Here is a 25,004-nt window from a genome sequence, read left to right on the forward strand (position 1 = left end):
TCCAGCGTGGAGAAGGAACGTCTACTTTCGGACTCGTGTGCGCATGCGCTGGCTCCTATCACATCCTCCCCATTCTACTTTGTACTTGGAATGTCTACGTTCCGAGTCGCGTGCGCATGCGCGGACTCCCATCTCCCCCTCCTTTGGACTTGGAATGTCTACGTTCGGAGTCGCGCGCGCATGCGCGGACCCCCATCTCCCTCCTCCTCCCTCCTAGAACCAAGCTCACCCTCCAACCAGCGGGGCGTGACCGCGTAACCCCTGCGAATCGGCTCTGGAGACCCACACCGCCTGGCGAGCATGCGCATACCGCGGCGCCTTGTCCAATTCCTCTCCGCCCCTCCCTTCCTGAGGCGAAGAGGGAGCGCGCCCCCGTGCGTGAGCGTCCGTGCGTGCCGTGCGTGCGCGCCCGCGAGCTGGGGGTTGGTGGGTGCCACAAGAGGAGCGGCGTGAGCGCTCGAGCGGCCGCCATTTTACGCAGGCTCCTCCACATTCTCGGGACACACGCTGAGGGAGCGAGGAACAGGGGGCAGCTCCTCAGCCGCGCCCGCCGCCCTCTCTCTCGCCGGAGCCCCTCTCGCATCAGCCACTCGCCCCGCACAGGTCAGTGGGGCCGGGGGAAGGAGGGAGGGGGAGGGAGTGTCGGTTGGAGAGAGAGCCCATTTTCTTCGTTCCCTTCAGAAATGTATCACAAAGCGGCCTCTTGAGGAGAGCGGTCCCGGCAGAAGAAGAGCTGCTTTAAGGGAGGAGGAGGAGGAGGAGGGAAGGGGGGGAGCAGAGCAGTGAGTGGCATCCATGGAATTAAAACAAAATGGAGCGTGGGTAAACAAAAGAGGATGACAGTCATGATCGTGGCCACCCTCTTGAAAGGGCCTCGCCTTGCGGGGGACGGCGGGCTCGGCCCCTTCCTGCCCCACACGCGCCAGGCCCCGCCAGAGGCATGACACGCACGGCCAAGGAGGGAAGGCAGGCGGGGGCGGAGGGGAGCGAGGAGACCCTCCTCTGCGCCTCCCTCCCTCCCTCCCTCCTTCCTCCTCTGGCGGCGGCGGCGAAGGGGCTCCTCCAGCTGCCTCATTGTCCAAACGGCAGCGCCATTCATTGGCCACGAGGCGCCTCCGGGGAGGGAGGGGGGGAGGGAGGGGAAGGGAAGCAGGGAGGAGGGAGAGGGAGGGAGGAAGGAAGGAAAGGGAAGAAAGGGAAAGGGGTCTTTGGGGCGCCGCATGCTTCCGAGTCTGGTAAGGGTCCACTTTGGAAGGAGAGGAGGAGGGGGCATGGCGGGCGTGTGCTGCTGCTGCTGCTGCTGCCGGTGCTGCTAGGCCAGTCTTTGGGAAGCGGGTCCGTGCCAGCCTCGCTCTCTTGCCGGCGGGGAGGCCGAGGAGAGCGAGAGAGAGCGGTGCCTGGCGCTCATTTTAGCCTTCTCTATGGATGGATATTCATTGGTCCCTGTATTCCTCCTCTCCTTCTGCTGCTGCCGCCGCCTTTCCCCGCGTGGCGAAAGAGGGCCCGGGGTGTTGCAATGCTTCTCCCGGAGAAAAAAGAGCCAAGGCGAGGGCGGAGGGAGGGAGAGAGGAAGGGAGGGTTAGGCGGGGAGAGAGGCCGAGGCCGCTTTTCCGGCAGGGAGGGCGGGAGGGAGGGATCAGGGAGGGAGGGAGGTCTGTCTGTCGCTGGAGGAAGTTGTAAGGCATCTGGAGGCGCCGAGCACGTGTTTTTCGTCGGGCTTTGATGGCGGAGGCGGCGGTGCGGACTGGGAAGCGCTTTGTTCCTTCGGCTTGGTTTGCTTGTTCTCCAGGCCTGGCTCCACACTGCAGAAATAAACCCGGCCTGGCTCTTTCCTATGGCATCCTGGGAGTTGGAGTTTGCTGTGGAGCTCCCAGAATCCCATAGCCTTGAGCCGAGACACATTTAAAGCGGTGCCAAAGCGGGTGGTTATTTCTCCAGTGTGGCCTGCAGGCCAAGGCAGCATTGGATGGCAAGATGGCTGTGGCTCCGGTTGTGGCTGCATGGTCTTTTCTCTTCTCCCCTCCCGCCTTTCCCTCCGCTCCTTCTTAACTTTTCCAGGGCTGCTTTTATTCAGGGCGTGTCAGGACGGTAGGGAGGTGAGTCAGAGAGGCTTGGCTGGGACGCCACGCGCAAGTGTAGGCCTCCTAACTGCCCCTGCTAAGATCTTGGTCTATGGCATGCCTTTGGCTGGTCGGTTCTTCTGCTTGCAGAAAGAAAAAGGCCCCTCCTAAGCCTTCTGGTGTCAAAGAGCCATAGGGAAAAGCCAGTTAAAACTCTGCAATCCCCGCTTAGTAGGAGGCTGCATGTATCCACAACTCCCCGAATCGTGTGGCTTTAAGGTTTGTAGCTTAATTATGCCTATTGCGTTTGAACAGATATCTGGAAACATGGCTTCTGAACATGTTAATGGGAATGGTACTGAAGAGCCCATGGATACCTCTGCTGCAGTTACCCATTCTGAGCATTTCCAGACATTGCTTGATGCTGGTTTACCACAGAAAGTTGCTGAAAAACTAGATGAAATTTACGTTGCAGGTAAGAAGTAAAACTTGCAAAGTCACTATTTTCTATTGGACTTTTCCTTGCTTTGGGCTAAAATAGCAACTTTTTGTGGTTTCCAAAAAAAAGTATGGGGACTGCAGTTTCCTTAGCTTTTGGATGACCAACAGTTAACACGTAACGTTAATTACATTAGTTGAGAGCAGCCTCTGATACTGAGCGAAGGGGTGGCGGTGAACTTTGGTAGTTTATTAATAGTTGTAAGTGGACTATAGTTGTGCGCATACTTGGAGCAGTGTGTAGCCAGCAAGTGAAACCGTAATTGGTGCTTCTCTGAGTTTAATGGTTGGTCCAGTGGGTGCAAAGGCTATGGAGTATTCAGTCAGGTTCTGGAGAGGTGTTTTGGAGAGCAGTAGAATTGTTGAGTGCTTCTGCCTATTTAAAACATTTCATCAAAGACACAGTTCAATTCAACTATCTATGGACACCTTGACTTTTGCAAAGAATTTGGTAAAATGCAGTATGATTATGTGTAAATATAGTGTACTTGAACATTAAGGTACTTTGCTGGGTGATGTAATTATATATTTTTAAAGATTAATGGTCTTAGCTTAATTGATACATTAACCAATGTATCTACTTCGAAAATTCAGTAAAATTGTTGATTCAAAATTGCTAGACTCTTTAATATTTCTTTTTCTAGGGCTAGTTGCTCACAGTGATTTAGATGAAAGAGCTATTGAAGCTTTAAAGGAATTTAATGAAGAAGGTGCATTGGCAGTACTTCAGCAATTTAAAGACAGTGATCTCTCTCATGTTCAGGTAATGTACTACATTAATATTTTCTTATTCATTGTTAGTGCAAAAGTTTGTGATAGTACATGTGTACAAGTGACTCTATTTAGAATGATCTAATATACAATTCAGCCATGATTAAATCTACCCATATCGTTTTAGAACAAAAGTGCCTTTTTATGTGGTGTCATGAAGACATATAGGCAGCGAGAAAAACAAGGGACCAAAGTGGCAGACTCCAGCAAAGGACCAGATGAGGCGAAAATCAAGGTATGTTTTTAAATAGGGACTCTACTCTAAATATTTCTTACTATTTGTGCACTTCAGTTCTGTGGTTGCACTGTGTATGCAAGAGTAGTTAGTGCTGAGGTATCTAACAGCCTTTTAGGCACATATCAGTTCAGTCATGGCATGCTGAAGGTCTATGATATAAGTTCCTTTTTTTCCTATTTAAGTATGTGTCACACTTCACTGCATAGTACTTCTTTCGGAAATGAGTCCTGTGTGCATATGATAGAGCAATATGTTAAGCAGAGTGCCACTTCCATTGTGCTTCTGAAACCTAAATTAGTTGATGATCCTGGCGTTATACCACACATTTTGATGGCATAGTAGTCGTGGCACTCACTCTAAACACTTAGTGCTAACACCATGTTTTGAAAAGTTCGTTTTTTCCTCTTCTCATGGATGTTGTTTGATATTGGTTCAGACACAAATGACTCATGAACTCTTATTATCATTCCAACAGCACTGTAACCTGATGTTTGATTGTGTAAGCCAGTAGTTGTAAATAATTCGGGTGCAGCATGGTCTGATACTGTAAGGTCTTCAGTGCTTAGTTGTGATTAATCAGTTAGAGCAGCTGTGTATCCACATTTGTGATCTGTATGCAAGACAGAAATCACAAATATTTGAGTTTGTTCTGACAGGAAAAATGACAAGCTTTGAGGGTAATGTTTTAGAGTGAAAAGACTTAAAATATGTTCAGAGAGAATAGAAAGGTAATAATAGCTCTAAATAAATACAGCCCGCCCTCCCCAACTGCAGGCTTACCATCTGCGGATTTAAGCATCCGCACATGGCATGTCCCATTGCTGCTAATGGTTGCGCTGCCATTGAAAACTGGGACTTGAAGTCTTGCTGTTTTTTTCATCCACGGTGTGTGTGTGTCTGGTATGGAGCCTCCGCAGATAGAAGGGTCCACTACAAGTTTCTTAAAACACAGGCAAATTTGTATGCATATATCCCACACCTTCTGAAATAACATTTTTTAAAATAAAAAAAAATTCACTAACCAACCAATGAAATAATGTACAGTTGGCCCTTCTTATATGCGGATTTGCCATCTGCGGATTTGAGCATCTGCAGATGGCAAATTGGGAAATTGTCTCCAATGGCAGTGCACGTGCGCCGCCATTGGGGACAACTTCCTTCTCCTCCCTCCCCTCTCTCACTTCCCTCCTCCCTTCCCTCCCTGCCTCCCTCCCTTTCCTTCCCCTTACTTACCTTTAAAGTCTCGTCGTGGCTGCTTGGCCTCCGCCGCTGCGGGGCAAGCCAGGTGGCAGCGGAGGCCAAGTCTTGGCTTCCTCGCCGCTGCTGTGAAAGGGCGCGATGGCGGTGCTGGAAGCCTCTTGGCCCCCAACAGCACCGCCACCAGGCCTTTCCCGCGGCGGTGGTAAGGAGGCAGAGCTACTGCGCTGGAGGCCTTCAAGGCCTCCAGCGCCGGCATCCAGCCTTCTCCATGCCTCCACCGCTGCGGGCGGGCTGGATACCGGTGTTGGAGGCCAAGAGGGCCCCAGCACCGACACCCGCCCCTTCCGCGGCGGTGAGGAGGCTGGGTGATGGTGCCGGAGGCCTTGAAGGCCTCTGGTGCTGCTGCCCTCCGTGCCTCCTCTTCAAAAAAAGGCACGGAGGCGGCCAAGAGGAGATGCGGAATTCAGCAGCGCCAGAGGCCTTCAAGGCCTCCGGCACCGTCACCTGGCCTCCTCGCCGCCGTGGAAGGGGCGGGTGTCGGTGCTGGGGCCCTCTTGGCCTCCAACACTGGTATCCGGCCCTTCCGCGGCAGCAGAGACATGGAGAAGGCCGGATGCAGTCGCTGGAGGCCTTGAAGGCCTCCGCCACAGTAGCTCTGCCTCCTCACCACTGCTGCGGGAAAGGCCTGGTGGTGGTGCTGTTGGGGGCCAAGAGGCCTCCAGCACCGCCATTGCGCCCTTTCACGGCAGCGGCGAGGAAGCCAAGACTTGGGCCTCCACCGCCGCCGCTGCTGCCACCTGGCTTGCCCCGCAGCAGCGGTGGCGGAGGCCAAGCAGCTGTGCCAAGACTTTAAAGGTAAGTAAGGGGAAGGAAAGGGAGGAGGGAAGTGAGGGAGGGGAGGCGGGGGGCAGAAACATTTGTCCCAATGGCAGCGCGCGTGCATGCACGCTGCCATTAGGACAAATGGGACTTGAGCATATGCAGATTTTGGTATCCGCGAGGGGGGGGTCCGGAACGGATCCCCCGTGTATACCAAGGGCCCACTGTACCATACTGAAATCTGTTTATTCAGATTGAGATTGGTACAAATGCAGGCTCTATAGGGAAGGATTGGTAGACAGTTGGCTTACCTTGAGCCATATGCAAAATAGTTACTCCAGAATGAGAAATATACGTACCTCTGCAAGAGTTTATAGAACTTCCAGAAAGTCATATTCTTCCCTTCCTTTGGCAGCCCTCTACACATCTGGAGGGCTTTTCTAGTCCTACAGAGTTGATGTTGGGTTGTCTAAAGGCTGCATGAGAGGGCAAGGTCACCTGCTCATTTACTGTTACATCCTGCTAATCCTAACAGTAGAGGTCTGTTGGGATTTTGGGATCTTGCAAGATTTTGGGATCTTGCCCATATTCTTAGAATTAAGGAACAGGTTTGTCTTGCATCAAATGCTTAGCCTAGGGATGTTTCAGAATTAAGGTGCAGTGACACAAAATCCTCTAACTTAATTTAGAAAGGCTGTTCTTACTGTTGTTAAACCATTGAGACTCGGACATACTTGGTGATTGGTCTCTTTCTAGTCTACCTTCTTATCACTTCTCTAAATTGGTCCCTCCACCCATAGACTGCCCCTCCCCCATTTTAGGGGCAAGAGTATTCCAAATATAAATGGGATCTAAGATGCATAGGGACAAGCTGGGATTATTGAATGTTACATGGATGGATATCTTAGGAGGGGTTAGATCTACCAAAGTATAGCACACTGAACTGGCAGCTACATAACCAACAGAAGCACAATGTCAGAAAAAAGAAAAACAGGGTTCTGCGGCTTTCATTCAGTGTTCAGGATTGAAGTGTAAAATGTTTCTATTGGAATAGTTGTGCACAAAATATTGGCTTAGTGGAAAAAAGCACACTCACTAGAAAGCAATGTATTGTATATACTTGACTATAAGTCGAGCTCATGTATAAGTCGAGGGCAGATTTTGGGGCCAAAATGACATATTTTGATATGACCCATGGGTCAGTCGAGGGTAAAACCTAGAGGCATGTAACAAAAGATCTAAAGGATGAAACAAAGGAAACCAATGCCAAAGAACTTACAAAATTCCAGCAGACGTAATTGTTTGTGCTCACACTAAAAGTTGGATGGATGACAGAATAGAAGGGAATCAGTGTTTCCAGGACAGATTATGCTCTTGCTTTTCATCAGGGGATTGTTCCCTTTTTTATAAGCGTTAAAGTAGAGGATTTACATTGATCCGTGGATAAATTGATCCAGGTTTTTGAGTCAATTTTTTGACTAAAATTTCTAGGCTTATACATGAGTATATACAGTAGTTGGGAAGGTATAGTCAAAACATGAATAAATACAAGCTTTTATAAAATACAGGAGACTACAAAAGTAGTATCTTTGCAATCATGTATTTCCTTTTTCATTTTGGGTGGTGTAATTAGTGTTGGATAAATTGTAGATAGTTATATTAATTGAAAATTTTACATTTGAAGGCACTTTTGGAGAGAACGGGATACACGCTTGATGTAACGACTGGACAAAGGAAGTATGGCGGTCCTCCCCCTGAGTGTGTCTATTCAGGACAACAGCCTTCTGTTGGCACTGAGGTAAACAAAACAGTATTTTGGGATGGTCAGCATTGTATTTGCATGCTTCCCTAGGAGTGATATGTTAAAAAGAAATATTTTTATTACAGATATTTGTGGGTAAGATTCCAAGGGATTTATTTGAGGATGAGCTTGTTCCATTATTTGAGAAAGCTGGGCCCATTTGGGACCTGCGTTTAATGATGGACCCACTGACAGGCCTAAACAGAGGATATGCTTTTGTCACCTTCTGCAACAAAGAGGCTGCTCAGGAAGCTGTTAAATTGGTAAGTTTGTCTTCATTGTGTTCTTCTGGCACCATCACAAGCAGCTGCTCTTACCTCACAGTCACTGAGAAATGTCCTCATCAGCTTATGTATTAATGTGTAGATTTGATTTGTGTAGATATAGTGATTTTGAGAACTTGTACGCTCCTACTGCAAGGGCACATTAAATCTTAAGAGTCATATTATCCCTTATTTCACTTGATGACTATATGCAGCTTTTCAGCCTTCTCTTTGGAACAGTATTCCAAAGCAAACGGACAAGTATACTTGTCCTGGTAAACCAGAATTGCTGAGAATTCTGGTTTCGTATGACCAAACCAGCATGTTGGTGCACAATGCTGATTTGTCCCCATTTAGCTTCTCCTGTCCAGTAGAAGTAGCTAAACAAGCTGCAGAGCATCTCTATTTGTGATTTTTAAATAATTGTGTTTGCTTTATTAACGTGTCAAGAGTTGTCACAAAAAGACTAGAATATTCTGCTTTACTGTGATTTGTGAACAACCAGGAATCACACCGAAGAAGCAAATACTTATTAAGTCCTTTCATTCAGTTGACTTAGAGTGCAGTCTTACATATGTCACCTCAAAACTGTTGTATGGTACTCATTTCCTAAGAGGAATTGTGAGGTAAAAAGGGGAAAATACTAATGTACTAAGTCATACATATTGACTAATTATGCTGAGAGGAAGTTAGCACAATAATCACAGACCATCAATTTTCCAGCAGGAAAGAGAATGATGGGTAGCAGGTTCTAACTTGTTTTGTTCTTGCTTAGTCTTAACATATTACAATTTCTGCTTTTGTACTGCAAATCTACAATGTTTATCACACTATACTCTTAAAGTGCTACTATTCCAGTTTGACTCCTCTAGCTGCCTCCTGTTGCATTGTGGGATTGGCAGTTTTAAGGAGGGGTATATAGAATTCTCAGGCAGAATTCTTTAAGAGTATAGTGTGATAAACATCTACATTGCTATAGTAATTATAGAAACATACATAATGTTACATGTAGTGGATATGCGGCCCTCAGGATATAGTTGGAGATCAACTCGCATGCTTTCACTGTCTAATGGGAGTTGTGCTGCAACAACATCTGGAAGGCCATGTGTTTCCTACTCCAATTTGAGTGAACATTGAATTTTGTGATGTTACTGCTGGCAATTGATGGAATTATTAAGGTGCTGTTTTAATGAATTGTGTCAAATCTGAATAATCCTATTTGTGGGGGCTTCTTCCTTGACATTTTATAAAGTAATTCTTAGTGAAGCAGTGGATGATTCCAAAGCCCTGTCATGTTGTGCTGGCCTGCACACGTTGGGGTGGCTTGTTTACCTCTCCCATCTTTGGTTTCTTTTATAGTTAAAGTGACTATAGTTCAGGTAACTATGGCGCAGTACAGACCGCCAAAAAACGGTGGCCTGCCGGCACCTGTTTTTCCTCCAGAAAGAGGCCGCAGCTGCCAAACTGCGGCTTCCCTGCGGAGGAAAAAGAACCCAAGAAAAGCTGGTTCTTTTAAAGCCGCAGAGGCGGTGTAACAAGTGTGCCATTGGGACACTCGTTACGTAAGCGCTGCATGGCAATGTGTGGATGCCACTTGGTGCTTACATAACAATGGTGGCGCCCGTGTACACAGGGCACCGCCATTGTTATGCCATCCGTACATACTAGGGTTAGGGACCATGCAGTTGCTGCACGGTCCCTAACTCTAATATCGGCCCTGGTACGCCCCTTATTGGTGTTATGTACCGGGCCTATAGTTCATTACTATAATTAAATTTATAGATGATATACAATTAGTTTAATTCATTTGTATACCAAAGTTGTAAATAAACTAATAAGTTATTTGCCCACAAGCTCTTACTAGCCTTTCTATAATCATCTCTCTAGGCTTTTAAAAAAGTGAGTGGTAGTGTATGTTCTGAAGAGGAACAGATGCACTTATCAGTATTTTATAAAAATTTGTCTTGCCTGCTTGCTTAGAGCAGATTGTTATTGTAGCTGGACAAGCTAGTGGCTATTTCCAAGATGGGATGTAATGCACTTATATTGGTTTTTAGGCCAAGTGTTTTAATATCATGATTAATAAACATTCAGTGTGAAGTTCAGAATTCTGTATTAATCAAAATATATGACACAAAATTAGTAAAGAACAAAATGACATAATTTTATCTTAAAACTAGCCCCATTGACCCAATTTTGCTTAAAATAAATATGGCCAAAGACTGAGTATAATTAAGTCTAGGTTCAGCTCTTGGCTTTTAAAAATACACATTGTATAAGGCAGTTAATAGTTCACTGTATATACTCAACTATAAGCCGATCTCATGTATAAGTTGAAGCGAGGTTTTGGGGCCAAATTTATGGATTTTGATATGATCCACGGGTAAGTCGATTATACTCTTGCCTTTCACTAGAGGATGGTTTCTATCTATTAATCTATCTTCATGGGTCAGTATAAGTACTGTACTTTAACTTACATACACACACTCATATGTATGAGTTAAAGTACAGTACTTACATTGACCCATGGATAAGGTGACTCAGTTTTTTGCAATCAATTACTTGACAAAAATTTCTAGACTTATATGAGTATATACAGTATCTTTCTTCCCACAAAGGGAGTCCATCTGTTAAATTGATTTTTAAAGAAATCTACTTTGTGATGTACTACACTATGATCTATATGGAAGGGAATACTGCTGTAGTTCAAACTGCTGTTTCGGCTTTTATAGCTAAATATCATCTTGCTTCCTGAAAAGTAGGAGGAAGGGTAAAGCAGTTTTGCTGCTGTTTTTTCCCCTGTTCCATGAGCTTAGTTTGCTGTTTGCTTTCAGAGCAGCCTGTAGAATTATTCACAAGCACTTTGTTATGTTTTGGTCCCAGTATGAAAAGTTGGTCCCTGAATTGGTTCTAGGAACATTCACTTGATTCTCTGCATTGCTACGTTAGAACAGTCACAGCGGTTCATCACTTCTTATAAATCAAGGTGGACTGATTTCTGCTATGTGTGTGTGTTTTTTACAATAACTGCAAAGTCCACTAACCAGAGCCAAATGCAAGACATACAAGAGTCAAGTGCAAAATGAAATAATTCTGAGCCCACAAACTTGTTTTGATTACCTGAATAAAATGCATGCACAAATCCATCTCTTGCTTACTTAATTTCAGCAATATAATTTAGGTCAGCGGAGAACATTAATTTTATTGCTACTACAATTAAAGATTGGGAGTCAGAAATCTTTGCCAGTGTTTCGCAAAACATTTTGAGATCTACCAATAGATATTAATCTGCCTCCTGCCCATTCCAGTTATAAGCTATTATCAGTTATGTACTGCAAACAAATGTATTATACTTTCAAGAATCTGTTGAAATTCTCTCACGAGGAATGTGTGGCGTTTTTGCTTAGTGTGTAAGATGTGTGTAAGATGGGTACTGTAGAGACTGAAGCTAGTTGTATGTATGTATGTTTATTTACAACAGGGGTAGGCAACCTTTTTGAGCCGGGGGCCGGGTTGGTGTCCCTCAGGCGACTGGGGGGGCCGAAGCCGGGGGTGGAGCTTCAACCCTCCGGGGCGGGGCCACGCGCGGGGGGTGGAGCTTCCACCCTCTGGGGCGGGGCTGCGTACCGGGGGCGGAGCTTCCACCCTCCGGGGGCCAGGCCTCCCCACCTTTGCTGGCCCCTGACAGGGCCCCAGGCCCCGTCAGAGACCGGCAAAAAAGCTGGTGGGGGCCACCAGCGCTGGAGGGCCCCCTGGAGGGCCCCAGCGACAGCACCGGGCCTCCCAGAGGCCCCGTGCCGTCCCTCGGAGCCCTCCTGGAGGGCCCCAGGGACGGCAGCGGGCCCCCCAGAGGCCCCCTGCCGCCCTCGGAGCCCTCCTGGAGGGCCCCAGGGACGGCAGCAGGCCCCCTGCCGCCCTCGGAGCCCTCCTGGAGGGCCCCAGGAATGGCAAAGGGCCCCCCAGAGGCCCCCTGCCGCCCTCGGAGCCCTCCTGGAGGGCCCCAGGGACGGCAGCGGGCCCCCCAGAGGCCCCCTGCCGCCCTCGGAGCCCTCCTGGAGGGCCCCAGGGACGGTAGCGGGCCTCTCAAAGGCCCACCGCTGCCGCCGCGGCTGCCCATCACGGCTTTTCGCCGCTCTGGGCGCCGCCATTTTGGGCGGCAAAATGGCGGCGAAGTCTCGCGCGACCTCCCCCAAGGTCGCACGAGATTTCGCTGCCATTTTGCCACCCAAAATGGCGGCGCCCATAGCCCCAGAGGCCGCTCTGGGCGCCGCCATTTTTTCAGCTAAAATGGCCGCGAAGTCTTGCGCGACCTCACCGCCATTTTGCCGCCCAAAATGGCGGCGCCCAGAGCGGCGAAACGCCGCGATGGGCGGCTGCGGCGGCAGCGGCAGCAGCAGCAACGGGAGGCAGGGGCTGGCCGCCAGGCCTCCGCGGGCCGCATCCGGCCCGCGGGCCGGAGCTTGCCGACCCCTGATTTACGGTCTTTGACCAAAATATCTCAAAGTTCTAAAAACACTATCAATAAAAGCACTCTTACAGAGAACTAATAAAAACAAAATAAAACCCAAATGCATATAGTTAGTTGTATGTTGAAGCAAATAGAGGTGTTATCTGCTTAATATTAATAGAGTAAAAATAAAACTGTTAATCTTTTTCTCTGTCCAAATTGTATTTGATTAAAAAAAAGAACATAGAAGAAGATAAGTATTTTAGTCTGTCACGTAAAAAACATTTCTTGCGGCACTTCAGAAACAAACAGTTTTTGTGGACTACAGTTTCTTAAATGATAAAATAGTTTACATTTTTTCAATATTCTTGATATGTTCAGTTTGTTTTAAACTCTAGACCATATAAGCAATGGTCATCTGTATTGTGGCCATAGTAGTTGAGACCACATTGGCATGTGGGGAGAATAACTGCACTATAGAAAATAATGCTTGCAGTTAAAACTTCCAAATGTATTTAGTGAGCTAAACTACATAATATGAGGGAAGCACTCTGGCACCTCCCCATATGAACAAACATAACATGCATTGATATTTCTCAGTGAATCAAAAATCTTAAACTTAGTAAGTGAAATAATGGGTTAAAGGATAAACAATTTGTGATAACCTGTCCTTGTATTAACTTTTTTTTCCTAGTATAACAATCATGAAATTCGTTCTGGAAAACACATTGGTGTATGTATCTCTGTTGCCAATAATAGGCTCTTTGTTGGCTCTATTCCTAAGAGTAAAACCAAGGAACAGATAGTTGACGAGTTTAGCAAAGTAACAGGTAAGCTACTAGGTATCTTGTGTTTGTGAATTTAAAAAAGGAAATCATTCTTGTTCAAGTGATCAGTGATGAATTTTTTCACCATCTTTCGGCTGATGTTGAATGATGATGATTTTGTAAACTGAGATCCTAAGGAATATTTTGTAGGATAAAAGAACTGAATTGATACTTAGTGCTGTTGCCTCCGTTTACCATGCTGGAGTATCATTGAGTGGGCTTGCTAGCTTTACTTCATTATTTGTCTTGTTTTTCTGTAAGAGTGAGGGACCATATTTCCATAGAAGGGGACATTCTGCTGTTTTGCTAAATCATGGTCATTAATTAGAATATTCATAAACATTCAGTCACATTGTTAGAACCTGTCTTCATTGCTATATTAGTTTAGGACAGTATATTATAGAAATACTGTAAATGAATCAACTGACTGAAATGCTTGACTGGTCATGTATCTGGCCCCATGCACTGTGCACATGAGCTGTAGCTTTTTTCTTTGCAATTAGGGATTGCTTTCCAGTCTTAGAAAATATCTTAGATTGGGAGTGTATGAAGTCTCATTAAAGCTTAGTTAATTTTACTAAAGATTATTATTGGTATATCTGATAGGTTAATTAAACTTATCCAACTGGCTTCAATTTCAGAGGGCCTCACAGATGTAATACTGTATCACCAACCTGATGACAAAAAAAAGAACAGAGGCTTTTGTTTCCTTGAATATGAAGATCACAAAACAGCAGCACAAGCCAGGCGTAGGTTAATGAGTGGAAAAGTGAAGGTCTGGGGTAATGTTGTTACAGTTGAATGGGCTGATCCTATAGAAGATCCAGATCCTGAGGTCATGGCAAAGGTAAAAGATTATATATACGTGTATCAAATAGTGTTTTTTTTTTTTTTTTACAAAAATCCAATCCTCGCCCCCAGCCCCCTTGAATTTGCTGGTATGTCTGCTAGCTTTCAAAGTTACCTCAGATGCCAACAAGGTGAAAGGCAAAGTCAGTTTGTTTTGTAAGACACAGTACAACATACATCAAGTGTTTTAGATGGAATTACCTTTTAAAATACATGCTCTTGCTATAATTTGAAAGTCGTGTTCAATGTTCACAGCAATAATTTTTGCAGTAGTTTGCTCAGCTCTTTAACCTAATTATGTAGAGGTGATGAAGCATATTCATATGTAGGGTTTGGCTCAGATTTTTGGCAACTAAAGGCTTTGATTCATTGGAGGCATTTTAGTGAAGGGGAAGGCAATACTTCGTCTAATACATCCTTTTGCAGCCATCAGCATTTTATTCCACATTGTTCCTGAGGGTTCTCCAATCACCTAGGGCAGATTTTCTGAGGGTGTACAGGGAATTAGGGGGGTAGAGGAAATTGGCAAAGTTGCCCCCTTCCTTCATCCTCTCTATGGTGGAACAGAAATCTAAATTCAAGTTACAACTAATAAAGCCAACAAAATTTACAAATAATAGGACTGAAAATTGATTTTCTCTGCTTGTAATACACATTTTAATCGATTATGAATTGGGAATAATTATCCTATCTAGAAGTCAAGCAGACAGGCAGGAAAGAGCAGCCCGAAACTGCTTCCTCTGAGAGAAGGCCAAGACTGCTGACCGCACCACCTGCTCCCAAGGCAGCCCGCATGTGGATGCCACAACTACATGACACTGGTGCTGCTGGGTATTTTTTTTTTATTCCCCCCACTCATTCATACTGTTGCAGAAACATACCGCTGGCAACTGCTTACTGCCTAGATGTCATCCCACTGGATGGCCACTCCCTTTGTGCACAGTCGCACCTGCGACCCTTCACTGGGACAGGGCATCGGAGCAGAGTTGTGTCCAGTAAAACACTGGCAATGCACAATCATGCCCCTCCCTACATGACCCTTTACTCCATGCCCCGTTCTGACTGTATGTTGTACCTATAGCCACTGGAGGTGTCACACTTGCCCTTTTTTGCATTGTCTTTCTGACCGCTGGCTCTGTTCTTTTTAAATGCGCACCTGTACTGGTGCCTTTATATGCCATGTTAGAGTTAGGATAGAGCGCTCCTTTACAACCAGTCTGATCTCTGGGCATTTATATGCAGGGCCGAAGTTGTGCACTTTCCCGTCTAGAGCGGTTTATTTCCTCTTTTCAGTCTGGCGTTTCCTCCTGTTAATGTGACCATGACGCAGTTTCCGGGCGCTTTTGAGGGTTTGCTTCATCTAAATGCCTTGTCCCCAAAGTGGCATGACACCATTTCTTTTCACCCATCTGTTTGAGGCCTTAGCTTAATTAATAAGACAAGCTGATATTTGTCTTGTGCCTGTTTGGTCTGCATTCATCAGGCTGGTCTTGCAAGGTTTGTTAGACATAGTTAATGAATATTCAGAATTTCATGATTTTGAGCCTTTCTGTCAATGAGAATCTTTCTTGGCATTTAATTTTAGGACACTCATAATATCTCTGTTAGTAGGTGATGCTTTCAAGTCTTAACTCCTACAGTTCCTGTCTATTAAGAATTGTTGGTGTGAGGCTCCACTTCCAGCAGTGCATGTGATACATTCTTCCAGGTGGAAAAGATATTTGCTCTGTGGCAGCAGACTTCATATCAAAACTACAAATGTTAAAGATATAAACAGCACCACAAGAATAAGCATAGTACTTTCTAGAAAGAAAGTGATTTTTGAAATGAGCAGAGGAATCCAGAAGAGTTTGTGTATCTATAGTTCGAACATTCTGAAACAATAAACAAATGGATCCTACAACATAGTCTACATTTTGTAATTTTACATATCAGTAACTGCATTGTAGAAATGCAGTGGTGTACTTCACATTGTCATTGGCAAGAGCGCTCCAATGAATATGAGTCACTGCTGTTGTGCTCTAGCATTTCCTAGTTAGTAATCAGATGCACACTGGGGAGCGTCCTTATGAACATCATTGGGTATCAAGCCATAGCACATCATTTCACCATTGTTCAACACATGTCTGTATGTTGTAACATCGCAACAGCCTTAGGTCAATGTAGATACTGCAAAGCTACTCAGTTCAATTTTGTGCATATATAAGCCCATTTACAAAGATGTAACTCCCAAGCACAAAGCCAGCCAATTTCAATAGAAACTGTCATCTGAAATCTTTAACTGGGATTTCAGATTTTAAGAGATTGCTTGAAGCTAAATTTAGAAGTTATTGTGATAGATGTTGTTGTGATATTGTGATCAATTCTTGGTAAGTACATTATTATGAAAAACAACATAAATTTTATTCTAAATCAAAGTGATACTTTGTTTTAGGTGAAAGTGTTATTTGTGCGGAACCTTGCAAATTCAGTCACAGAAGAAATACTAGAAAAGGCTTTTAGTCAGTTTGGAAAACTGGAAAGAGTGAAGAAGTTGAAAGATTATGCTTTTATTCATTTTGATGAACGTGATGGTGCTGTAAAGGTAGGTTTTGAATGACAATAAAGTTACTGATGAATGATCAAATTCTTTAAAAGCCTTTCATGATCTTAGCTAAAATATCTAATTTTTAACAGTTTTATCTTATATATATTTTAACAAGTATTGGGTTCTGCTCTGTTATCTGTGAGGTGCTCTTGAACTTTATTTAAAAGCTGAAAATACACTTTTAGCAGAAAATAGTAGATTCTCGCTCAGTGGTTCCCAACCATTGTTTTGGATTTTTGCTCTTAGGAGCCCCAGCCAACTTGGCCAACAGTCATGAATTATGGGAACTGAAGTCCAAATCATCTGGAGGACCAAAAGTTGAGAATTACTGCTCTAGGTTATGAAATTAGGCAGTATTTTGCCATTAATTTTTAATTTATTTATATTACAAGGCTTTGTCTTGTACTTCTGTGCAGCATTCTTGTTAAATATAATATGTTGGATACACAATTGGTAATAATTAAAATAGATCTACTGAAATTGTTGAGACGTAGTTATAATGAAAATTAAGTTTTACTTATTTCATTCTATGTACAAAAATATTTGCTTTCTTGCTTAAAGCTCTGTTTGTGATTTGGATTCCTGGTTGCAGATAACATTTTGAAAAACTAGGGCCTGAGCAGACAAGCAGGATAGCATGGGCCAAGCCAGGTTTCCTGCCCCTGCTTTGAACTCGGGTCAGTCCATGGGCAGGTGTGGCAAGCCTGTACTTGTTGCTGCTATTGTGCCTTCTCTGAAGACTCCCTGTTGCAGCCCATAAGGTTGGAAAGAGAGCACCTGGCTTCACCTACGTGGTCAGGCAGCCCCATTCAATGTCAAAGGCCATGACGATGGCGGCAGATAAGGGCACACAGGGCTGTGCAGTGTGCCAGCTGTCACCATGGAGATTTCAAGACACTGGCAAATAGCTGGTCTTTTAGCCCCACACTAAGGGTCCTTTGGGCTGGGATCGGTCTTGGACTGCCAGATTGATGTCTGGATTGGGCAATCCCAGTTTGGGGCTAGATGCAAAATGAGTCTTTTGACCCAAGCATACAGTCCCCTATACAATGACTAATCAAGAGTTTATAGTGAGGAAAGGAGATAGCAAAATAGTTCAGAATCCTCCTCTCCCAGTAATAGGAAATATCTGGATAGGCTGTGTTCTTAGCATATCAAAACCCTTTTAAGAATTCATTTTATATTTCAAATTTTTCTCCACAGGCAATGGAAGGCATGAATGGCAAAGATTTAGAAGGTGAAAATATTGAAATTGTTTTTGCAAAGCCACCAGATCAAAAAAGGAAAGAAAGGAAAGCGCAGAGGCAAGCTGCTAAAAATCAAATGTAAGTGTTGGTGGAATGAGTTTGACACAGACATTCCTATTTCATATTCTGGATTTAAAATATTAATTCCACCCAATTTTAAAGTATTATATAACATTGTAACAATTCCAATAAATAAAATGTGCATTTTGTGCCAAACAACATGTTTCTATGATAGTTAATGCTCAAGGTATCCACTTCTCTTATGATAGATCCTTTCCCAAAAATAAAAGTGCTGCCTATGCATTTGGTCTATTTTTAAAAGAGAATTACTGTGTTACGTGAATGACATGTGCTGGTGGTTAGTAGGTCCATTTCTTGCTTAACCTGGTATTTGTGTTAGTTTAGTAATACATCCCTGGAAGCGATCAAGCAAGTCCTGCTTTTTGTCCAGGGTAATTAGAAGAGCAGGTGAAAAATACCATGGATGTCTCTCTAATTTGCCAAAACCATAGCAGTATACAGCTGATAATTTTAAAACATTTTCCGGATAATGGGAAATTTTAGTTCCTAATATACAAGCATAGTAATTAAGCCTAAAATATGTACCTTCAACCTTTTGATATTGTTACTGTGGTAAATATGTAAAGTGTGAGGGGAGAAGCATGCCATAGAGTTGAGTCTCCTTGGTGCATTTGAGGTTGTTCCCTGTCATATTCAGTCTCCATCCTGCAGAGGCTGGAGAAGGGAAGTTTTCTAATGGCCTAAAAAAATCCACAGCTGCTTAAAATATGACTTCTTTCTGAGTGTCATCTCAGTTGTTTTATTTCTATATTTGTATTTCTGGGGAAAAAATGCTATAGTTACTAAAACTATAACGAAGTGTGCAGGCTTCCACTGTAAGCCTAAAGACTGTATTCATAATTATCCTGAAGTCTGAGAGTGAGAGAACCTAACAAGCCTGGGGAAAGGGGTATCCTGCATAAATGCATATATTTCAGCCCCTAGTTTTTCCTAGTGTTTTTTTCTGTTTCCTGAGGTTCTGAATGCAGCAATAGGTTGTGATTTCTGAAATTAGGACACCATAATAATTATGCCTGCTTTGCTTTCTTTATGCTAGTTGCACATAGAGCAACAGATTAAATTTGATTACACAGCTACTTAATTGTGATTCGTGCAAGCTTTGACTAGATTCAGGTCCTCTTGGACTCTTGCTTTGCTCTAGCTCTAGTGGGCCCCTGGTTGTGGAAGGTTTCTTTTAAGTAATCAGTCATTAACCCTTCATTGCACTATCCGTTATTTTCTCACTGTTAAAAACCAGTTTGAATGATAATACAAATAATTTAATCTCTGAATGTATCAATTTCTAAATCCCCCTTTCCCATAATATTTAGAGGGTTATAGGACAGTAGATAGATCTTCATTGATAGTTTCAGAGTCTTCACTATAATGTATTTGAGGAAATTTTAAGCGGCATAAATAGATGCTTTTGTAAAGTGGATATATTGTTACATAAAATTCCCTATTTTAGTATGTATTTCCTCAAGAAATGTAGATTTTCTTAGTAAATATACTGGTTTTTGACAAATATCAGAAATTGCAGTTTGTTGAAAATGGATAAAATATGTATAATTTGTGTTTTTTGTGAAGGCTGCAGAGTACTACTTTTAATCACAGTTTTAAAATTTGCTGTACAATTCAGTTCAAACTTAATTTTACACCATAATGTTTATATTAATCTATGGCTTCATTTGAATGTAATGCTATTCCATAGTTTAGTGTTAAAAAAATTAGCTGCAGTGAACCTTATACTCATGTACTGTCATTTCCTATAGTGAAGACATTTCTACCCACTTTTAATTTTTCTTCCGAATTTCACCATAACTGTAGCTTCCCTGATATCCAAACAAAGAACAAATTATGGTTAACTGATAACTTGTTGAAGCAAGCCATCTTAAGTAGCCTAGAATACTATAGGGTCAAACTGCATTCACAAAGATTGTGACACAGGCATTTTGACATTTTCCCTGATGACTTTGCTACATGAGCAATGACAGTGGTGGGGCAGACTGTCTATAATACACTCCTCCTAGCAGAGGCTGGCTGTATCAAGTGTTGCCTGATTATTTTATATTTCATATAGGCGTTAAAACAGTGGTTCTCAAATTTTGGTTCTCCAGATGTTTGTGACTTTATCTCCCAGGTTCCTTCATCATTGGTCATGCTAGCAAAGGCTTCTGGGTGCTGAAGTCCAAAACAGCTGGAGGACCAAAGGTTAAGACCCTCTGTGTTAAAGAAATGTATGGCTCTCAATAAAGTCTACTAGCTTATGCACTGCATGTCTTGAAGTACAGTAGTGCAACAGTACTACAGAAAATGGGATTTTAATTTTAGGGAAATTTTACTTTAACCTCTGAATTAATTTTGATGGTATAAATCTATTGAAAGTATCATTTGACATAGGATTAAACATCACGCTTAATTTTTTAACAGGTATGATGACTATTACTACTATGGCCCTCCTCATATGCCCCCACCAACAAGAGGTCGAGGCCGAGGAGGCCGAGGAGGCTATGGATATCCTCCTGACTACTATGGATATGAAGATGATTACTATTACTATGGCTATGACTACCATAACTATCGTGGGGGATATGAAGATCCTTACTATGGTTATGAAGATTTTCAAGTTGGAGCTAGAGGAAGGGGTGGTAGAGGAGCAAGGGGTGCTGCTCTTTCCAGAGGTCGCGGGGCTGCTCCTCCCCGTGGCAGAGCCGGTTATGCACAAAGAGGTGGTCCTGGATCAGCAAGAGGTGTTCGTGGTGCGCGAGGAGGTGCCCAGCAACAAAGAGGCCGCGGGGTACGTGGTGCAAGGGGTGGCCGCGGTGGAAATGTAGGAGGAAAGCGCAAAGCTGATGGGTACAACCAGCCAGATTCCAAGCGGCGCCAGACCAATAATCAGAACTGGGGCTCCCAACCCATTGCTCAGCAACCGCTCCAAGGTGGTGATCATTCTGGTAACTATGGTTACAAATCTGAAAACCAGGAGTTTTATCAGGATTCTTTTGGGCAGCAGTGGAAGTAGAACAAATAGGGCTTCTGTAAATTTAGAGACTAATAGGTTGATCAGAAACTGGCCCTTAATCTGAACGGTTGCCGCTCTAATTTGTGACATCTGGCAAGATTCCCTTTATGTATATATTTTAACAATCCGCTTGGATGTGAACAAAACCACACTTCTAACTGCTTCTGGCGAACTGATTTTATTTTCATTTTATTTTTATTTTTTTCAATGAAGGCATTCATAGACATTAGTTTGCATTACTGCTTGGGAAAACTTGGCTCAAGTCTATTTGGCTGTAGTGTATGTGATGTTTCAGTAGTATTTAGTCTTGATGTTTTTGAAAAAGATAGCTGATAAAACTTAAGTGTCTCTTCAAATACCTTGTATCAGAGTATTTGTATGTTACCAACTTAAATTGCTAGGAAAAAAGTAAATTTACACAATTGCTTTCTAATTTAGAATTTTGAACTAATTTGACTTTTTCAGTTCATTTTGGCTACCTGTATCTTTATGCTGTTGTTATTTCAATAAAAACTCACACCTAAATGTACACATTCTAAAACTGTGTTTACAGTTCGTTTTTGGCAAATTTTATGGCAAATTTGGTTCAAATTTCATGTAGCATGACAAGGCAAATTAAAGGTTTCTGTGCCTTGTAATTGTGTATGGAATATGTTTGGCACAATATGCAATGCTGATTTATCGCAATACTTTGCTGCTGGTATAAAAGTGATATTTTTGGAAATGACATGTTTCTATCAAATGATAAAGTTCCTGTAGTAAGTTAAGTTGGTAAGTATTTAGATTCAAAAGAAGAACTGTCATAGGTTCTTCCAATTCATTTCTTAGATGATATTTCAAAAGCAAAATTGAATCACTAACATTCAAATAAATTCTGAAATAAAAACTGCTGTAGTAGTAGTAGTAATAGTAGTAGTAAAAGATACTAGTTTTCACTTAAGTGTAGTATGTAGATTATGAATTAGGCAGAATTTCAGAGAGCATGCATGTTAGAAGATGAAAAATGTCTTGCTTGTTGCATCCTCTTTAAATGGTATTTGTTTGAACTTTCAAGTAGTTGTGTGCATGTATGTATTGGTTATTTTTGAAAGTTGAATTAAAGAGGATGTATGGTCTTTAAAGCTTTGAAAGAATTTAGTTGATATGTGGTCTTAAGCCTCACCTTGAGAATTCTCTTGAATGGTTGCCTAGACTTTTTAAATTTAATTTTCAGTTCACCCCCCCCCCCAAATTAGAGCATGCACCGTATAGCAATAAGGAATGCATGTGATCAGATAACTAAATTAATCATAAGAATATGGTGGGAATTACAGAATTCATTATAGAATTTTCAGTGTTCTTATGCTAATTCTTAACCTTGCTGAAAATTATGCAAAGATAGTGAACTTATTGTGCAAACCATGAAAGATGGTTGAATTTGTAAATAAAATCAGTTAACAAAATAATAAGCCCAAAAAGCTGGGGAGGGGGATATAAAATAAATGGAAATCATATGATAAAATTTTCTTGGCTTAATTTATTACAAATTATTTTGTTCATATTTTTTTCTGAGTTGATTTCTCTAACTGATTCCTTTTGTTACCTGGCTAGCAGGGAAAAGGGGTCGAGGCCGGTCCTGACCTGTTACAATGAAGACTGACTTGCTAAGTGGGATTACACCAGAAGCTTGCAGTGGAGTAATGGTAAGGAAATCAAGCAACCTTAAGTATCTCGACTGCATAGGAGCAAACTATTTTGTAGAAGATACTTCATGCGAAGATCATGGAATCAAATATGGGACACTTGGACTTTGATATGAATTTCTATTAAGTTTTCTCTGCAGTGCAAATTATAAATCTAAAGTTAATATTTTTCCCAATGTGTTCAACAAAATTATCTCTAGCATGGCCTCTTAAATGTTCTGTACTATAAAAAGAAAGAAAGAAAAGAAACATCTACTTAAAGTAGACTTTTCCCTGGAGTTTTTAAAATGGATTCCAAAAGTGGTATTCTCTTACTGCTCTGAAAATTTTATTGCAGTTATATTAGGTGAATACCATCCTTGGTATCCTAAACTTTTATTTCTGCTCATGAAGGTTAATCATGGTTGTCTATATATAGTAATCACTTTGAAATGTGTTCAGATACAGCAGTTTCAGGTGTAATCATCAGAGCTGGTTAGTCAGGCATTCCAGATAGTGGTTCTTTTCAGAACCTTTTTTAAAGGGTTGGTTAACTACCTCAGTAGCAGAGGATTGAACTATACCCTATCTGTACTGTACATAGAAAATCTTTGTAGATAAAATCAAGGCTTGTTTAATTATGACAGGAGGGCAAAATATATACCAAATGTAACATTCTTAGTTGCCTTTAATTTCAGAGGCTTTGTAAAAGAGTCCCTCTTGTCCATCATAACAGGCCTTGTTTTTGTCGTATTTTGTGGCTGAAAAAGCAGCCTTGCTTCTTCAGATATTGTAGTTATTTGGATGTATAATAGTTTAGCAAGATGTTACTTTTTGTAAGACATCAAATGTTCAAAAAAAGTGCATCAGCAACTTGTACTAAATACTGCAGTGTCCCTTTATAAAAGGTCAGACTAAAACTGACAACTGTACAGTGAAGCCTGACATTTGGATATTTTGAAGTTTTTCATAAATCATAGAAAATAGTATATGGCTGTAGTTTAGCTTTTTAGGTAAAGGTATGTTTTCTCATTAGTGCATTTCTTACCGCTGATTGCTGTAAAAACAAACAGATCAGCTTTCCATTTTCTCTTTATGCAGATCATGATAACCTGTAGAGTAGAATACAATCATTTGTGCTATGTTTTAATTTTCTGAAGCACCTTGATGACAGTGAGTGTTAAGTGGTGAAGCATCCTCTATTGAATGACCCTTCCAAAAAGTTTGCCAAGTCCAGATATGCATAGATAAGATAAAAAAACTATGGTTTAATATAGACTTGGCAGAAAGAGCTTCCCTTATGCCCTTCCCCAAAGGGATACTGCAGTTGTTACATACCCGTAGGTAGGCACCACAGTAAGATCTGAAACACCGAATTAAGGTTTTATACACACCAGTTCCCCAGTAAATGAAAAAAAATTAACAAAAAAATAGATGTCATATGTTAAATGCTCATTGCAAACAATCATTTTGCATTCCTGCAAATAAAATTGTTTTATACTGTAAGCTGGAGGCAAGTGTAACTTATTTTTGTAATAAAGTTTTTATTTTTTTTATGTGTCATTAATATAAATGTGTGTTAGTGCAGAATCTTCTGGTTTAAAAACTTGTGCGCACACATTTCAGTTTGTTTACTTGTATTTACATTTTTTTAGAATAGTGGTTTCCAGTAGTCTGTCTCTCACATTAATTGAATTTTTGTTATCCTAATAAACCATTTTAGTATATTGTATGTCAATTACTGGGATAGCTGGGACATAAAGTGTAATTTAAAATTTGTCAAGTATTCATGGGAATATGTAAATGTGCCTTGCTAGTTAAAAGAGAAACTAAGTGGCGGGATGGTTAAAATATTACTGCTTAATGAGATGCCTGTTGCCACAGTTTCATATACTGCCCATGGTAAAGTTCTTCTTTCCATATTTGAATAAGAAACATGAGTGTCGCATTCAGCTTCTGAAATCTTAAACTTGATAGGATGAGGCTTATGGAACGTAGGTTTTCTAAATGTAGCCTTAAATACTACTTTGATTTCATTGTAATCCTTGGTGCTGGCAGACCCAGTACCAGGGAGGTTTAAATGCTCCCTTCAATAAGGCTGTTGTGCCAACTGGCATCTTTACTGTCATAGTCTTATGAAGAACACTGTCAAGGTGTTCATGCCAAATTTGACCTGATAACTAATGGAGGCCGAGGAAGAAGGAAAAGCTTTTTGACTTATATCTTCCAAATCTCTCCTATTGCTGGAAAAATAAACTTGTAGGTTTACAAGCATCACTAATTTTGGCCTGAGGAAGAAGAGAAAATAATAGATCAGACTTTTATTCAGAACTGTATTCAGTTGATGTTGATGCAGTGCAAAATAAAAAATCTGATAACATACTGTACAAGCTGGAATTGAGGTAAAAGATACATCAACTTCAGCCATGAAAAGTAGGTGGGGTGTGAGGATGCATGTCAAAATTTACTGGGAGTAATCTATATAGTTTATGAGCAATGGTGAGTAATAAATACCAGAATCTTGACAGTGTTCTTAAATAATTATGAATTCAAGCCATTATGACTTTTACAATTAAACATTATTTGCACTGTTCTGACATTGGTGCAGTTTTTTAGCAGTATAAAGTAAAACCTAAGTAAAATGCATGTGGAAA

The 25,004-nt window shown here is 42.1% G+C and overlaps 1 protein-coding gene across 10 annotated transcripts; it reads left to right on the forward strand.

Annotated features, from left to right (window-relative positions):
• Positions 1-399: 399 nt before the first annotated feature.
• On the forward strand, positions 400-25,004 carry LOC149311328 (heterogeneous nuclear ribonucleoprotein Q). 10 transcript variants are annotated; one of them, XM_089530807.1, is made up of 12 exons: positions 2,044-2,096; positions 2,376-2,535; positions 3,203-3,321; positions 3,457-3,564; positions 7,271-7,384; positions 7,474-7,650; positions 12,792-12,927; positions 13,566-13,771; positions 16,208-16,357; positions 17,564-17,685; positions 20,098-20,621; positions 22,283-25,004. In XM_089530807.1, exons 2-12 carry the CDS (start codon positions 2,388-2,390, stop codon positions 22,306-22,308), a joined length of 1,830 nt encoding a protein of 609 aa, XP_089386933.1. In that variant the 5' UTR covers positions 2,044-2,096; positions 2,376-2,387; the 3' UTR covers positions 22,309-25,004. The 10 variants fall into 10 exon arrangements, with proteins under 10 accessions (XP_089386939.1, XP_089386940.1, XP_089386936.1 ...); XM_089530809.1 differs by having other exon boundaries at positions 20,098-20,606; XM_089530806.1 differs by having other exon boundaries at positions 2,045-2,096; positions 22,280-25,004.

The sequence above is a fragment of the Sceloporus occidentalis genome, unplaced genomic scaffold (assembly GCF_023333645.1).
Source record: "Sceloporus occidentalis isolate IW3139 unplaced genomic scaffold, rSceOcc1.0.p SCAF_6, whole genome shotgun sequence".
Lineage (NCBI taxonomy): Eukaryota > Metazoa > Chordata > Lepidosauria > Squamata > Phrynosomatidae > Sceloporus > Sceloporus occidentalis.